This window comes from Cupressus sempervirens, chromosome 9 (genome assembly GCF_028749045.1).
Source record: "Cupressus sempervirens isolate cs-2001-9-10 chromosome 9, ASM2874904v1, whole genome shotgun sequence".
Taxonomy (NCBI): domain Eukaryota; kingdom Viridiplantae; phylum Streptophyta; class Pinopsida; order Cupressales; family Cupressaceae; genus Cupressus; species Cupressus sempervirens.
This window is the reverse complement of record NC_143126.1, coordinates 349,861,721-349,879,707: the sequence shown is the minus strand read 5'-3', so window position 1 is coordinate 349,879,707 and position 17,987 is coordinate 349,861,721. Positions and strand designations below refer to the sequence as shown.

General features: G+C 38.1%; 1 protein-coding gene across 2 annotated transcripts in view; it reads left to right on the top strand.

Annotated features, from left to right (window-relative positions):
* The window catches only part of LOC149538750 (F-box/LRR protein), a 224,082-nt gene that overhangs the window by 26,017 nt on the left and 180,078 nt on the right, over nt 1-17,987 (top strand). The window contains exons 2-4 of one of the 2 annotated variants that reach the window (XM_089800074.1): nt 16,671-16,778; nt 17,033-17,125; nt 17,250-17,390. In XM_089800074.1, the coding sequence (XP_089656200.1) occupies nt 16,671-16,778; nt 17,033-17,125; nt 17,250-17,390 (342 nt within the window). The remainder of the gene's footprint in view (nt 1-16,670; nt 16,779-17,032; nt 17,126-17,249; nt 17,391-17,987) is intronic. The other variant, XM_089800075.1, reaches the window with a different exon arrangement.

The following is a 17,987-nucleotide window of genomic DNA, read 5'->3' as shown; positions in this document are numbered from 1 at the left end:
TCATGGATGCCAATTGGCTTTGTAACCATTATATGCTGCTTCCTCTTCATGTGTCTCTTGGATAGAAAAGAAAATGACTTCTCTCTTGCTGAATTCATGGGGAGATGTTTTTTCTTGTTGGTTGTAGAAGAAAGCATCAAATTTTTGTCTGCAGATTTTAGAGAAAAAGAACTTTCTCGGCATTTTTTTTTGAGACTATCATGTTGCGAGTTGACATTTTTCTTACTATTTATAAGCAGAGGCTGCCATACCTTTCTATTTGATATATTATATTGTGTAGCAGAGTGTGCATCGATCAGCAAAGGATCGACATTTGTTTGAGACTCTCAGTATTTTGCATGTAATATGATCTCTAAGATTTGTCTTGTTCGATTGACAGTGAGATCGATGTCAATCTCAAAGAGGAACATTTTGTGTATCTGAAGTATTATCTCAAATATGGAATCATTTTTAAATTTTTGCTGGGCTATGTTGTTTCCCTTGGTAGGATGGTTTTTCCTAGGATAACTTTTTGTGTTATCTGTTGTTTTTTATTTTTACATTTCAATTGTTGCAATCTTATATTTATGGCTTGAAATTTAACATCAATAATATCACCCAAGGACTACATCATGTACATAGAATCAAACACTCCCCCATATGAAAGAAAAGAGAGACGGGATTCAATGGCTACAAGTAACACATCTTCTCGTAGGAAGAAACAAGTCCACCTACTTATGAAGAAGCCACTCCATGTCCAATGGAAAGAAGGTGGAAGAAAGTCTTCAAATAGATATCTCTGAAACTGAGCAGGAGTCTCCAGACATGAATAATCCACCACATAATCATGATCAAACCAAACTAAAAATGTGACAAATCAAGTGGAGGAAGAAACACATCAATGTGAATCTCCAAAGACAACAAAACAGTATCAATGTTCATGCTGAACCTGTCATAAAAGAGGAGAGAGATCCCCTCAAGTATGTCTCCCAAATGTGCAAGATGATACTCCACAAACAGGTCTGCAATACCTGCCAAATACTCTTCCTGCAAAGCAAGATCTGGAACACTATGATCAACCTACTCAAGAGTCAAACTCAAAATTGCAGAAGCAGGTAATAGAGGAAGAAAGCTTAACACTGGGCTCAAGAACACCAAGGTTCAAAAGACCAAACTTCTAACAAACATGATTTACCCTTGATGGAGGGTGTGAACATCAGCCAAATGAGAAAACGAATACAATTGTATGCATGATCCACCTCACCTGTAGCAATATGTAATGTCCCCTTTATTTAACAAAGAAATGTGCAAAATTTAAATGTGTCTTGTTCGATTAATTCAAATTGCATCATCGGGCCACTTTGATTTATTATTTTTCCTCAAATTTGGGCCGATTTGGATTTCAAATTGTGGAGTGGAGGGAAAAGTCTATTTGGGGAGTATAAAATAGCCATTGCTGGTAGATATGGCATCATCAAAGAATCTGTATTTGGGCTAGTATCTAGGTTTGGTGGCAAACACCATTAGCAGTTTTGGTGGGTGGCCACTCGAGTTTGCTTGGTTGTGCAATTTTGTGAATTCTCCTTGAGAAGACAAATTGGCAAAGAAGGAAGTCCATACTTTTGTTGAATTGATATAGTTTTTGTTGATAACTAAATTGTTTCATCTTGTGCGTGCAATCAGATACTACCGTTTGACGTTTTCAGTGCTAAACTTGTCACTTCCATTTGTAGTTGATTGCACTTTACTCTAGTAATTGTGCTCACATACTTGATTTTAGTGTCACATCATAAAATTTGAATCCCCTTTGCTGCTAATGCATGTACACATAATTCATTGCACCATTTGGAGGATCACATGTGAAATTTCATGGAAGTAATAACTGACAGTCTTGTTTAGAGTGCTCCATCAGAAGCTGTGACAAATTATTTTAAGGGACTGAAAAGGATTGAACAGTTCCATCATCCCCGAAACCTATTGACCAATTCAGAATCTCAAATTGGATTAGATATAGTGACTTAAGAGTAACGAAATTGCTAGGGATGGGCGTTTCTGCCAATATGCCAGAGTCTACTGCCAAGTACAGAACTCATGCACATGATCTAGTTTTAACACAACATCCATATAATTGAATAGAACAATACACCCAGATGGTAAAATATATCTTTATTGATTGTACCAAGAGAGTTTATTTACAAATACCAATGATCACCAGTATTACCATGCCCTTGCCCATAGTCAGAGATCCCTTGCCATCCTTGGTACATGAATTTTCCTAACAACTGGTTAAATAGATTATTTTACGTAAAGATATTGCCTTTTAGACAACGGTATCAACAATACAATTCTTTATGACGAGGGGTGAGATAACGTCTTTGGAATGGTGGACGCTTGTAGTCCTGCCAATTGTTGCCAAAAAAGTTCCATATCCTGTTCGGTTGCCATTTGTTTAGCGCATGCACATTGTAGAAGTCATAGTACATCCATTTTATCCTTTTTTGCACCCATTCTACCTTGCTCTGTTGCTGCCAATTGCTCAGCATGCAAGGTTGTCACCTGTGCAAGTTTAGATTCCATTTTCTCTTCTTGCTCCCCTAGAATAATTCGGTCTCCTTTAGTCTTTGCCAATTCCCAATTATTAGCTTTTTGGAGCTCCATGAAGGTGGATCGAAAAACTTTCTCAATCTTAGAGGAAATAGTCAAGGGAAGGCCATGCACCTGTACAAATCGTGATGCTTGCCACTGCTGGCACCATCTTGCTTCTTCAATAGACCATCACTAGTGAGTGAATAACCTCTTAAATTCCTCTTGGCAGTCACCTGCCATGAAGTGTAATAGTGATTCTTTTGCTGAAACTATAATGGTCATGTTTGCCTCCCTAGCTTGCCTTTTGATTTCATGTGTAGTTATAGTCTCTAGCTCGCGCACGAATCGTTGGGTGCATTCTTCAATGCGTGCTTGTGCAATGTGCTGACTTTCTACTTCCATGGTTGTCGACTTTATCTATGACTCCCCTGAGCCATAGAGATGGTTCCTCTATCACAGGTGCCACAGGATCTCCAAACAAGCTTGGGGAAGGGTGTGGTATGTTCCCTACTTTGAGCTGAAATTTGGCAAGTAGATTATCTACCTCCTCCATCATACCGCGGTCCTGCTGCTTTTGTTGATGTTCCTATGGCCTTGTCTCCATTGTACTATGCTTTTGTTGTTCTTGTGGCCCTGTCAATTCTTGAGTTTGGGGTGTTGGCAAGGGTGTTGTTATTTCGCTTGTTCATCCTGTAGGTGTTACTGCCAATGCAATTGGTTGTCATCTTGATCCCCTGAGGCGTACTAATTCATACCGTATGCCCTGCCCCTTTTGTGATCCTTAAATCCAATACCTTCTTGTTTGGTATTTTGTTGACTAGAACAAGATGTGCCTTTGATGAAATTTGAGAGGGTGCAAAGTTTATCTGCTTAGCTCCTCTATTTGAAAAACATGGCCCATTGCCTACTCCTTCCTTACCTGTGCCTTCAGTGCCACTGCCACCTGTTTCTTCCATGTTCATGTCGCTTGTGCTGTGCTCGTGTAGTCCTCCTAGTCCATATGCATAGTGCCCTATGAGAGTGTATGACATGTGCATGTGCCCATACAACTTGTGTCCGTACAACTCGTTCTATCCTTGGAGGACGTATGCATACGGATAATGCGACTTCCCTTTCTGCATGTGGCATCATCCCCTTTGCGGGTGGACTCCTGCCTTGTGCTTGTACCACTCTCTTCCCTAGGAAGTGGTCCTTCCACTACCTCAACCATTTCAATGTCTTCGGATGTGTCTTCTTTGGCTATTCTTGAAGAGCGACACTTTTCTTCATCCTAGCTAGATTCTTCTGATGATGTTTCTTCTTCCTCTTTAGCACTTCTTTCCATGTCTCACGTATCTTGTGTGTTTGTTGTATCTAGTCTTGCCTTCTTGCGTGGTTTTTGCCATCCAGACGCAGCTGATAGAGCATGGTGAGTTTGTACAACTTGATGGCACTCTAACTTTTGGCAAGTTTTAGAGTCCCAAGTACAATAACAAAGAGAAAATCTTTAGATCTTACCCACTACTTATATGCAAACAATATGCATCAAACAAACTAGGAGTGGTTCCTAATCATCCACCAGTAAAGCCTATTGAAGATCAAGAAAAACTCAATGTTCAATCTCCTTGGGTACTTTGGACTCTGAAAATATTAGAGCAGTTCTTGGTTCAATAAAGACATTTGAAGATGTTCTAGCACAAATGGAGATAAATGACCTCACTCCAGCATCGAAGAATATTTTGAAATGATTTTCTTCCATGGGAAATCATGCAACAACACAAACAGTTACTTTATGCAGTGGGCACTGAAGTTTGAACAAAAATAAAAATTGGTGGAAATAGTTGGAATGTTCATGAATGCTATTTTATGACAAGCAAATAACACTCAACGATGGAAGTTACTGTTGCAGCGATCTGGTGAAGTTGTATGTTTAGTTGCAGCAAACTGATGAAAGGCAATAGACACTATAACCATTTGTTATAAACAAAACATGTTCGCATCAGTCCATGTGTATCCTGATTGCTGGGTTTTAGATAAGGAACTTGATGGTAAATTTGCATATCTTTCAAGTGGGTGAAATCTCACATTGAGGAAGGAGAGAGAGTCCTGAGGAAGTCGGTCTTGCAACCACTAAATATTTCTTGAATTAATAAAGGTGTGATTAGTGTGGATGAAGTCACGCCCGAACATGAGTCATGTCTCTTTTTATGCAATATTATGGTTGAAGATGATTAATATCAATTGTTCTAACATGCCATTCCAAATTAATGGTTAAGAAACCCATGCAAAAAGTCCTAGGAAAATGTCATAATATCGAAAAAGTGAATACACAAAGGTATTGTACCTTCTCGTGCTTTCATGTTCACAATGAGGGTTTTTTTGATTCCTCTATTGTTGCTCCAAATACCTTCCCACCATTCTTCTATCCTTTGCATACCAATTCCACTAGCTTTCTCTTTTCTTCCATAGCCATTTTGGGGAGTTTTGCTGCCTGATTCCCCCTGTTCGACACTCCAAATACCTTGGTGAAATCGTTGGGTGCATATGAAACTACCACATCCCGCTGCAAATATTTGACAGTGGACTTGTGGTTATGTTTGTCATAGCCGTGTACTAAGGTTGTTAATACTGGCTCAAATTTTTTGAGATCAAAAATAGGCATAAGCAAAATGTTGTCAACCTCTTCTTTTCTGAAGGCAGCCTTTAATGGGTGTGGATCATTTGTCCCTTGCCACCATCTTGCATTCCGTTCTTGCTACCCCTTCAAAGGTAATGCTTGCGATAGATACCTCCTTTGCCTAACCTTTGCTCTTCTTGCTTGCAGTTGCCATTGTCTCCTTTGATATTGTCTTAGTCTTTGCTCCTGCGCTTTTATATCGCTCTATCAAATAGTCCTTTTTAAGTTTATGGATTCCCCTTATCGTTTTGTAAATCCACCTTATAATCTCTTTACACCAATTTATTATTTTTAATGCCATCCCGTGTACGTATGGTCTTCTTGTATGAGGAGTTGTATGACGTCCTTTCTCCATTGTTGCACCTCCCTTCTCTTGTCTATACGCTTTACAACTTCTACTTTTGTCCTCTTCCATACGTCTCTTCTTTCCTCCACACGTGGCTTATCCGTATGGTATGCAAGGCTTGATGATGCCTTTTGTATGCCGATTGCCTGTACATGTACGAGTGGCTTGACTTTTCCTACCGTACATGTTCGTCCTTCCACCTTCTCCTGTTTGATTCCCCGTTGTCTAGGATATTGCGGACTTTATTTCGGTTGGTCATGACTTTATTGCCCCTTCTCGATTTTTGGTTGTTTTTAGTAATCTCCCTTCTTTCTTTTTGCAAAAAACTTTTAATCCTCTGCTTTAGTATTGTACCTTCTTGTGCTTTCATGTTCCAGCTTAAGCCTCCTTCCTTGCTTTCTTAGGAGTCCTTCCTCATGTTCTCGAAACTGATGAGCTAGTGTGCCATCCACCCTTGCCGTCTCTTCCTTGTATTCTTTGTACTCTTCTGGGTATGTTTCCTTATTTTTTTCCATTGTGGCAACTTCAAGCATATTGCAGCTTGGTTGGAATACTTCGTACTCCTCCATCTGCCAATGAAACAATCCTTTGAGAGAGCTTGTCTCGTTTTCCGAGTAATTGCCAAGTCTCAGGATGCCTTCCTTATCTGGCTTCAAGTCTCCATTTCCACCGCATCCATCCCCTTTCGATTTTGAATTAGATGTCGATTCTTGGCTCACTATATGGTTCCTCAAGTTAATGGTATATTTTTTTTCCTTTGCTTTAAATTGATATGGTGTTCTTTTTCCAGTTATGGTTGACTCTGGCTAGCACTAAGCATTCCTTGCCAAGTAAATCGTCGCACCCTTTTTTCTCAAGAGAAATGACCACAAAGTCCAAAAAGAATTGTTGTATCCCCACAATGACCTTTTGGCTCATGAGGGTGCCAAGTGGTTTTATGCCATGTTGGTTTGCTCCTACCAAGTGGAATGTGGGAGGCCATAATGTGGGTGGCTCACCATGTCTCCTCAGGGAGCACATTGATCCTGAGTCATCATCCACAATGGTATTTGTAAGTTTGTGTCCCAAGATTTCATTTTCTACAATGGTGGGGGTCCTCCCTATCCCCACTGTGAAAAGTGCCGGTCCTACCACTGGTTGTTCCTTTGGCAGGGTTTTTGATTCTCATCTTCTTGTGGCTTGTTTCCTTCATGGCTAGTGGTATTCTCTACTGTCCCCAAAATGGCTACTCTTAGTTGAGGTAGTGTAACCAGTAAGTCAACCGCTCTTACTAGAATGGTAACTTGCAAAATTTGTTTTATTATATTGTTTTCAAATGCCAACTATGCCTGGGTACTTGTTTCCTTCTCACATTTTTTTCTCTAATGCTATATGTGCTTCCCTCAATCTTTCTTTTTCAATTCTAGGGTCTTGGTACAAAGCCTTCTTGGCTTGCATTCTTGTGACCACCATAACTTCTTTAGGCTTTGTTACTTCTAACATGTTCACTACCTTTCCCTTGGGACAGTCAACATCCACACGATAGCCCGGTCCACACCATCGACATAACTTATTCCTGCCACTTTCTTGGTTTTAGCATTCACGCGCAAAGTGTCCCCACTCATTGCATCTTTTGCACTATATCATTGGGCGACCCTTTGTGTCATACTGGATGCGGCTTCTTGGTGTGTTGTTATTGCTGTTGTTGCCTCATCTATTATCCCGATAGCCTCCAAGGGGGGCATCAGAGTTCATATTTCTTGGAGGAGTGGTAGCTGGTGTGGCCTTCTTTGTAGTCAAAAGAACTTGTGTTCTTCTTACCTTTAGTTTGTATGGGTATTCTCTTAGAGTGTGTCCAACAACCTAACAAATGTCGCAAAATGATTTTTTCGGACAATTATTCTTTGTATGCCCTTCCTTTCGGCATTTTGTACACCACAGTTTCCTGCCTTGTTTGATCCCGCTTTCTCCTTTCATCTCCTTCATCATTTGTGTCATGTTTTTACAAAGTGCTTGAGTTGTCTTTTGATTCTCCTTTAATTTCTTCATCATCTTCTTTTTATTCCTTTTGGTTTAATCTTCATTTTCGATGTCCATGGCTCGATTGCAAGCATTCTTATATGTGGATGGAGGTACCACATCCATCTTCCTTCGAATGGAGTGGTTTAGCCATTCTATGAACCATCTTTTCTTTAATTCATCTGCCGACTTGTTCTCCAATTTCCCTATTAGCTCTTTCAATTTCCTGTGATAGTCTCATACACTTTTGTTTTTTCCTTGGCATGTGTTATCTATCTCTGCCACCACTTCATCATCATCCCTTAGTAATTTCAATTCTACCTCAAAAGCTTTCTTTAAATCTGCCCATGTTGTTTTCTGTGTGGTTGGTAGATTTGTGTACCAATCAATTGCTATGCCTCGCAATGTGGCTGGGAACGCTTTTAGCCAATAGTCCTCATCATCTTATCCTTAGGCCTCCCAGATAGTTATACATGTTTTATAATGTCACGTTGGGTCTCCTTCTCCCATGATTCTGGGGAGTTCTGTTTGTTTGGTGTACTCGTCATTCTCCCTCTTGTATTCTTATTTTGATAGTTTACTCCTTGGATGTTGCCTCCTTGATTGCTAGACCTACTTGTGCAAGTGTTATTGGGTTGTGAGATATCTCCTCCTTTGTTGCCTTTTGATGTATTTTGGTGGAATCAGTACTCCCTCCTACTCGGGGTTTGCGGCTCTATCTGCCCTATCATTACTTCGTCGGACATAACTAATCCTCTTATTCTCCGTATGGTGTTCTCAAACAAATCCGCTACTTCTCCTTCTAGGCTTCTTTCTTCGTTTGTGCTATGGGAGTCGTGAGAGTGCTCTGTCTCTCCTGCTTCCCTTCCCGAACTATCTGTATCCTTACTGTGTCTTATGGTGCCAGTCGTTGGTTCTTTCCCAATGTTACTTTCGCCTGACACTCTTTCCTGCTGATTATTCTTCAATCTTTGTCATCTTTCCTCTTGTTGGTGTATCAACAAGGAATGACTTGCCTCCTCCTTACTATCCTGTGAGTGTGCTTCCTTTTGGCATCTCCTATCTTTATTGAAAAGGAGGGGCATTAATTGTGGAACCGGATGTTCCTTTTGTGTTTCCTTGTGTCTCTTGGCTCCTCCATCGGAGATTCGTTCTAGGGTTTCTTATGTCTCTAGGCTCTTCCTCTCTGCGAGTCCTTTGGTAAAATTGTTGTAGTACTTGTTGCCTCCTTTTTTCCCTTTGTGTGGCTTCTCTTTTCTCCTCAACTTCTACCAGCCTTTGTGTGAGCAATCTCGAAAGACTCGAGGAGATTGTATACAGCCTGTTCATGGTGAGGTCGGCCCATACCGTACTGGTGGGGAGAGCCCTCTACTCTGCCTCCCGTTGAACATATTCATCTACTGCTATGTCCCACCTGTGTACACGATATTATGTCAGTTGATCCTCCCTTGTGACTTCCTCAATGTTGCAATCAATTATTATTGTTTGCTGGTCGAAGGGTCAACCCATCATGTTTCCATCTTGTTCCCGTCCTCTCAGACCTTGGGTTCATACTTAGGCAATGACGCTAGAAATGTTTCTGCCAATATGGCAAAGTCTACTACCAAGTACAAAACTTTATGTGCTTGATGTAGTTAATCACAACATCCATATAATTGAATAGAACAATACGCACAAACGGTAAAATATATCTTATTGATTATACCAAGAGAGTTTACATACGAATACCAATGATCACTAGTATACGAGAGCCAACCATTGCCATCCTTGGTACATGACTTTTCCTAACAACTAGTTAAATACTTTATTTTACGTAAATATCATCTACAATGGGCAGTCCTGACAATTGTAATTGTTGATTGCGTTATTCTTTGTCTAGATTGATATAAGATCAAGAAATCTTGCAGTGTTGGGACTGGCATTGGTAAAGAAGAGTCAACTCTTAATGGGAATAATGGAGACAATTCGTTCCTTCCATTAGTCCATGCAAAATTAGAAGAGTCAACAATGATTGGTAGAGATCATAGATAATAGAAGATAGACTCAACACAATTTCTAAATATTGCCACTTTGTTGATGTTGTTCTATAATGATAATTATTAGAATATTATTTTACTACTTTAATGGTCATCTATGTAATATTTGTAAATCTTTGTAGATAAGATTGTTTCTTATTAGAAACTTTCTATTCTTGTAACTTTGTAAATACTTTATAATGATTTATTTGATCATTTATTAATACATCAAATATTTTACCAATTACTTTTCTGTAATATGGTATTAAACCTTTTTTCTGGGCCATTGTTGCAGAGTTGTTTTTTTTGTTTCAAAATCGACTAGGGTTTTTGTGGATGTCTCTTCTGCATTTTTTGGATCATAGGTGACTTTTTCTAGAAAAAACATTTGTACGTAGCCCCTTTTTGCAGAAAAAACCCCATGCATAACTGTTTTTGGCCACTGTTTGGCCATCCAAGCTCCAACGACTCAATCTAGACATCATTTCTTGTTTGAAGGACTTGTAACAGGTCTTAGCCCTTCTTGGTCGTGATTGGTGTTTTTGACCATTTTGTGGTTGCTTATGCACATTCACAACTTGTTTTTCCTTTAGATACAGGCATGAGCAACTTCTATCTTCGATACATAGCTATTCTTGCCTTCGCTTTGGTTGTTCTAGCTTCTGCAAACATTATTCAATTATCTTTCCAACCCATTGTGTGGTCACAAGCTTCTACTAGTCGTCTTTGGCAGCATTCCACCATTTTTAAAAGTTTGTTGTAGGTGGCTAGGGTTTCTTTTGAAACTTTGTTTTTTGGCCAGATTAAAAATCTAATTGCCGGTTTGCATTGGGTTTTTCAAAACCTCAATTGGGTCATTGTCAAAATTTTGTGGGTGTCTTGGTTTTCATGCCTTGAATTTTGTCCTAGCTGAAATCTTATGTTGATTTCAAATCCTTTTTGGGTTTCTGAGATATATTCTGGGTTTTTGTCAGATTTTTTTGGGTCAGCCAACTTTTTTCTTGAAATCCGTGTTAACCACACTTCATTAATTTTTTTGAAGTATTTACTTGTATTTGCCTTTGCTGCACTGGGATTTGTGTTTCTAAGTCCGTGCTATCGCCTCATCCTTATTTCTCTTTTTTTTGCATTGGGAATGTGCAAGATAGTATCATCGACCAACTTAATGTTTGAAGGCAATAAGAGATTTAACGACAAAAAATATAACACTTGGAAGCAACAACTGTTGACAATCTTCAAATGTCATTGCCTCAATATGCTTGTTTTGGGAACAAAGACTAGTCCTACCACAGTGCAAGCCGACTAGGACAAGTTTGATGATCAAAATCGAGAAGCTATGGTGCTTCTCAAGTTCTATGTCACAGATGATGAGTTACTTGAAACAATATATGATCATATGCATAACTAGCCAACATCAAATCATAAACAGGATGTCATTCTCATTCAGCAGCAAATAAGTATTATCTAAGGGCAATGCAGATACTTGTAGCTCACTTCGATTGAAAATAACAACAACATCTTCTCTGTGCTTCCTAATTTGGAATATTCATGATAGACAAGGTGCAATCATTTGATCAAAACATTATTAAATCCAATCTTGTGCAATTTCATTTGTGGTGCAACTACTTTGACACTTCTAATATAGCAAGTACTTTGACGCTTTTAATACAGCATCAGATAAGGTATATTTCAGAATGATATCTCTAGTTTCCATATAGCTAATGTACACATAATCAGGAATGATCTAAACTATTATGTGCACCTTGAGTAAATTGATAAACTGAAAGAAGATTAGGGGTCAAGAAGGGTACACAAAGAACATCTTTGAATGATTCCTCACCCATATCAATAGATCCTTTCCTAGAGACCTTCATTTATGTAATGTTACTTGTCAAAATACTGGGTGAATGACAATGCTCAAAAGAAGAGAACATATTCATAGAAGATTCCATATGATGAGATGCACGTGAATCAAGAAGCCATCTCTCATTTTTAGGAATAGTGGAGGCTAAGATGCTTTACCTTTCATCCCATTTACCAAGGTTGCTGGTTCAGGCATGGGTATGTGCATAGGTTTGAGAACCTGATATGTGGGTATGTGCAAATTGTTTTTGGGGGGTTGGGTACGCACGCCTGTGTATATATATTATGTATGCAAATATTTTTAAGAATTATACAAAATTGTGAAACTAAATCATTTGATAGTATGGTACTTCATCATTGATCAATGCCAAATGCCAAAGATAAATATTAAATGCTAATTCAAAGTTCAAAAATATTCAAATAAGCCATATTATACATGTGTAGGTTCAGGATTCAAATGAATATCTTTACACTTGCAAATTGTGGTGCAGGAGCACCCTCAGGACCTGATATGCCTCTAAGAGGAAAAAGTTGGATTTTTGTTTCATTTTGTGTTGTTTCAGCTTCATAAGGTCATTTAATATCATTTGGGTCATTTTGATCCATTTTGGAGTGTTTTCATGATAAGTTGTTACAAGATGTAAAATGTTGAAAAAGTTTTTTTTTTTCTTTGAGTGCAAACTGGGCCAGGCCACATATATAGGTGAGAGTGGAACTTAAGACCTCCTATATGGAGGGCACCCCAGTTCACCGTTAGACTGCGGGTGGGCTCTCAAATGTTGAAAAAGTTGTGTAAAAAGTTGTCAATGTTTGTCATTAATGTTAACGCAGGAGTTACTAGTTAGTTAACAAGTTAGAAATAGCTTTAATACGAAAACAGAGAATATCTTGCTTTTCCTGTGTATGCACCCATTTATAGTGAACCATTGTGATCCCAAGGTTCCCAACCAATCTGAGAAAGGAACCTTCCTGTTGACTGCGTGCTACTCTGATCAAAACTGTCAATCCATTGTGCCCAAACTGCACTCTTCTCTCCTAAATCCCCCCCCAAGTAAATAGCATCAAAACCTATGCCGAAATCCCTGAAAGGGTTCAAATCAATTTCATGAAATATAACATGCCAAGGCATCTTTGAGAAGACCACATCAACAATTTCATCGTCAAACCTGATCTGCTCTGCCGTAAAGAATTGAATTCTGCATATCCCTGATGACTATCCTATACTGAATCTGATCAATTACTGTCACAACTCTCTAGTTGTCAACCAAGGAATGCCTCTGCGGTCGCCAGACAAAATCATAACATCGATGCTTAACATCCAAGTGTCAAAGGAATGGTTTTGAACACACAAACAGACACAAGTAATTGCAATCAATAAGGCGTCTTCAGAAAGCATGCATATTATCTCCATGAAGTTCTACGCTGACTGTTACTTTCCACAGTAGAATCAAATATATTAATTTATTTGTGTCTGGAAATCATTCACAACCAGCTTCCCTAAAGGCTGCCGAGGCTCAAAAAATAAAATCAATATGCCTATTCAAAGATGTCACCATAACCGGTGTGGAAATATAAGAATTGTGATAGATTATCTAACCCCTCAGAAAATATAGGAAATGTAAACATGGAGGCCACTGAAACGATCTTTCTTATGACTGGATCATTTCTAGCAATCAACTCCAACCCCAAATGCTCCATTGTTGGCCTAAAAGAACAAGCCAATTCAACTTTTGACGAAGAACTGAATGTCATGTGGACTGATCAGAAAGTGGACAGTAATACTGATGTTGGAATTTGACTCACCACTCCAAACTTGAGACAAGGTCTCATTGGACACAGCTAATTGCAATCAATAAGGCATCATCAGCAAGCATGCATATTATCTCTACGAAGTTCTACATTGACTGTCACTTTCCAGAGTAGAAGCAATAAATAAATTTATTTGTGTATATAAAAACATTCACAACCAACTTCCCTAAAGGTTGCCAGGGCTCAAAAATTAAAATCAATACACTTATTATAAGATGTCTTCATAACCAGTGTGGAAATGTAAGAACAGTGATAATCATTATCTGACCCCTCAGAAACAATAGGAAATGTAGACATGGAGGTCACTGAAAAGACTTTTCTTACCACTGGATCATCTCTAGTGACCAACTTGAATCCTCAAATACTCCTTTGTTGGCCTAAAAGGACAAGCCAATTCAACTGTTGACGAAGAACTGAATGTCATGTGTGGACTGATTGGAAAGTGGACAGTAATTGATGTTGGAATTTGACTTACCACTCCAAACTTGAGACAAGGTCTCATCGGTCGAAACTACACTTGGGTCCCAAATCCTATAATTGATTTCAATCTCATTATTTAGATGAGAAAAAGCCCACCATCCAACTTGTAGAGTGGATTATCAAATGTTTAATCGACACTCATCTCAAATAGTGGGTTATCAATCAACTGAAGATCAACATAGTCCATATGCTCCACTCAAACATTGCGCTAATCAAAACTCTAATTTCAGATTTTTTGGGACAATGTGCAGGAAAAAATCCTCATGGATGCAATTACGTTCACCAATCACCTACTTGAGTTCAATTGCTCTTTCTCTGTTTTCTTGTTCCTTGCTTGCTTTGATAATAGAAATCTGATGTTTCAGCTTCTAGTAGTGACATATGAGCCTTCTCCAAAGTTTTTTCTAAGCTCAAAAATAAGCTCAACCATCTTGTCTTTAGTTTCTTTGTACAAAGTAAAGGCCTCATCTGCAAGCTTGATAGCTACATATCTGTCATGAATCATATGCTAGAAGGCTGTTTTGGTTTCTTCCATAGTCTTCTCCATTGTTTGGAAATCAGCAAGTGAGAAGATAGTTGACTGGCCTAGCCTATCCTACCCAATATTTTGAAGGGCTAAGGGCTAAGGGCGAAAGGCATATACTATACTACACATGCCCCCCAGCCCCACGGCAGGGGTGGGGTAGGAAGGCTGGGTTGAGTGTATCACGTATTGAATCTGGGAACTAACTATCTGTTAAGTTAATTTTGTGCTCTTGATGCATATGCTTTCAACTTGCCTATCTGTTCCACCCAAACTTGATAAAACCTGCAGTTCATTTTCGGCTATACCAAGATTTGTCTTTTCCAGTCATGGTCAAACAAAGGTAACGAATTGCTCTTTTGATGCATGTAAAAATCATATTTAGACTCGTACCTGTGGTCAAAGTCTCCAAAGCTGTACCAAATCATTTGTGCCTCTCCCATATCATTTTTGCCTCTCCCATATCATTTTCAGCAGTAGGCTGAAGATCACAATCAACCAAGTCACCAGGCCTTGGCTCAAGATCATCTCCATGCACTAAAATCTCAATTTTGTCATCAGCACCATTAAAGCTATATTTCATTGAAATGTTGTGCCCTAAAACTAGAGAAATATCAGAATTTAAAGGAAATTCATTCCATTAAGGGTCTTCATCATACTTAGGTGTCAACACACCAGATCCCATATATTGATAGGCTGATTGCATTGTTCAAAGATAGTGGTTTTACTATGTTCCTCATGAATGATATACTTTCGAACAAGTTACTCTCCAGTGGTTTGGTTTGGAAATCAAACCAAAAGTCATCTGAATATTCATTGCTAGAATGTGCAAAGAATCTATCGCCCAAAGATGATTTTATGTCTTCAAGCTCTTTATCTGAAAGTTTCTTTTCACCATCCTTTTCATCTAAAAGAATATTAGTGAACCCATCACAAGATACACTATGGAAATCATTAGTCTCAATTGCATAATTGGATCAATTACTGCTTTTATGATACTCCAATGCAGGCTTCTTTTTTCTTAGTTGCAGCATACATAATCAAAGAAATATCCTGAAGTTTTGTCACAAGCTCCTTGTAGTCCAAGACAATTTCCCAGTTTTCACTGCATTAGCCTTTTCATCATTGAAGAATGGTTTCAGCTTCTCACATTGTTTTAAGACACTACTGACCAATTCATATTTAGTTGTAGAAATACCTTGTTCTTGCTTCAAAACAGCCAGCAACATAGATAAAAGGGGCTGGAAAATAGCATCACATTCATCAATGATTATGACCTTAGTGGTTTGCATTCAAGAAGCTATAGTTTCTTCACCATCCTTACTGATTGTAGCTATGAAAACATGAAACACCTGAAGAATGAGGTCATCACATTCCAAATCAATCAGGAGAAAATATGTTGTCACCTATCCATCAATTCTAAAATCTTCACCCTCTTACCATAGGAAGAGCTCTTGGTATCACCTAATCCATGAAAACTGTTAATGATCAGCTGTAGAGACTCCCTCATTATGTCACATTCGTAGGGTACTTTAGAAGCTGAGATCCTCATAATGTCATTGAGACAAATGACAACTGCAAGTCTGACGTCTTGATCAAAATACAGAAGTGGATATTATTTTGACAAAAGTATATATTTTGGTATAAGGGCATTTTACAAAAAAATCATAGTTTGGAAATCCGACTTACTACCATGGTGAAAGCTTAGTCTTGTAAATGCCCATATCTTGGTGTAAGGCCATTCGTTTGGTGAATGATAAGCACAGTGTGTAGTTTTCAATGAAGTATGGAAGCCAAAATGTATGAGTAGAAAATATACAAGTGAAACCTCTTTGAAGCTAACACTTCTTGCTGATCAAGAGTTGATAGTTGTGGGAATAAGCTATCAGTACAGTTTAACAAATCATATCACATTCCTGGTCTTCTTGCAGCATAAGTGCTTGTAATTAGTGCTACATGGTGTGTAATGCATTATAGTGGCAACTAAGAATAAAATTATAATAATTGAAATACAATTTTCCTTTTAATACAATTTTTTGGAGGCATGGTTCATGACTTTTTTGTAGTCAAAGTGCTTGTTTGCTTGTTTCAAAAATAAAAGATACATACTTTTTGACAAAAAATAAATATTAAAGAGTACATTATTAAGAGGTCCTATAGTAGCATTTGTCTAGATTTCTTAATCAGAGAGGCCCTGAGATCTTCACACGAGTGTAAGGCAAGACATAATGCAGTCTTTGAATTTAGTGTGTTTTTATTCTAGATTTTTCTGGGCAAGCTGTTGGAGTTGATTGAGTTCATTCATTTCATATTAAATATTTTCTTTCATGAGTCGTTTTTTGATTAATTCTGTGATGTTTAGCATGTTGATTTTTTTATCATTTAAAGTAATTATTTGTTCTGATTTTACAATAGGTAGCCATTGATGAGATTATGCACAAGATACTTTCAAAACCAATTCGGCCGAACTTTGCAATCGCCTTTGCAGGCCAAAAGTTCAACTTGTCAAGGATATCCATCCTAGTATGTTTTCCAATTTAGAAAAATACTTTTGTCATGAATACATATCTTGCATGAAAGTTATTCACATTTTCATTTTGATCTTTATCTTAATTGGCTATGCTAGGGTGACTACAATTATTCTGATAGCTTGGAAACTGTTGTTTGTGAAGTTGTGTTTATTCTTGGGAATACCTGTGTTTGCTGTCATTGAGGATTCTATCATATTCTGGTTGTTTCCTGACTATGATAAATGTGATTCTGTTGAATTTATGCAGCTAAAAAGGATTTTAGGTTCAAGAATCCCCACAGTTGCATGTTTTGCTACGGGTATAATTGGTCCAGATTCAATCAGTAATGAACAAAAGGAGGTGGGTGTTCTGATTCCCAAATAATCAAATGACTTCATGCTTCATACAAGATGGTATAACTTTTCAATGAATCGTTGGTTGCAAGTTTCAAGATGATATTGATTGATTTTTATTGCTTGTCTAGATAAAGTGGAGGCAACCCACTTATGAGACAAGCAAAGCTGCTCGTCGTAGGATTATTAATGAACAACATGGTCTTGCCGTCACAATAGGACATTTTCCTGGTTTAAAGATAGAGGCAATTCCTTTATGCAATTCATTGGCTGTAAGTACTTAATTCAGCATCAACTACTTCATCAGCAACTGTTTCTACTATGTGAATAAAGTGAATTTTCTTGGTTTTCCTAACTTATGCTCTCTAGTATTTCATTTCCGTTGGAAGAATAATCATAAATATTCAACATAAAAAAGAAGGAATGAATCCATCTATGTATATATCAAAGAAGGTTTCTCTTGTCTTGAGCATATAGAGTTCACCCCCTTTTTTAGAATTTGTCAGAAACACAGAAAATATAAGACTTAATGACTATATGTTGAAAATCATTGTTGAAAATCATTGTCGATCTTAAAAGGCAGAAATTAGGTCATTCACTAAAATTGAGAGTTTGTTGGACAAGAAGGAGATAATAAATTGCATATATAACAGACTTTATTGCATTCATGGGCCAGCCAAGGTCTAGTGCCCCTTTGGAGGAGTTTGAACATTGCAAAATAATTCTTCAATTGATGAAGCCAACCTTTCTACTTGTGTTGCCCCATTTTGGGTGATTTTAAATTTGGAAAACAAATATGTGCATGTTCATTAAGGCCGACCCTCTTTCCAACATGCATTTAAAAAAAAAAAAAATTCCTAAGGGATGAC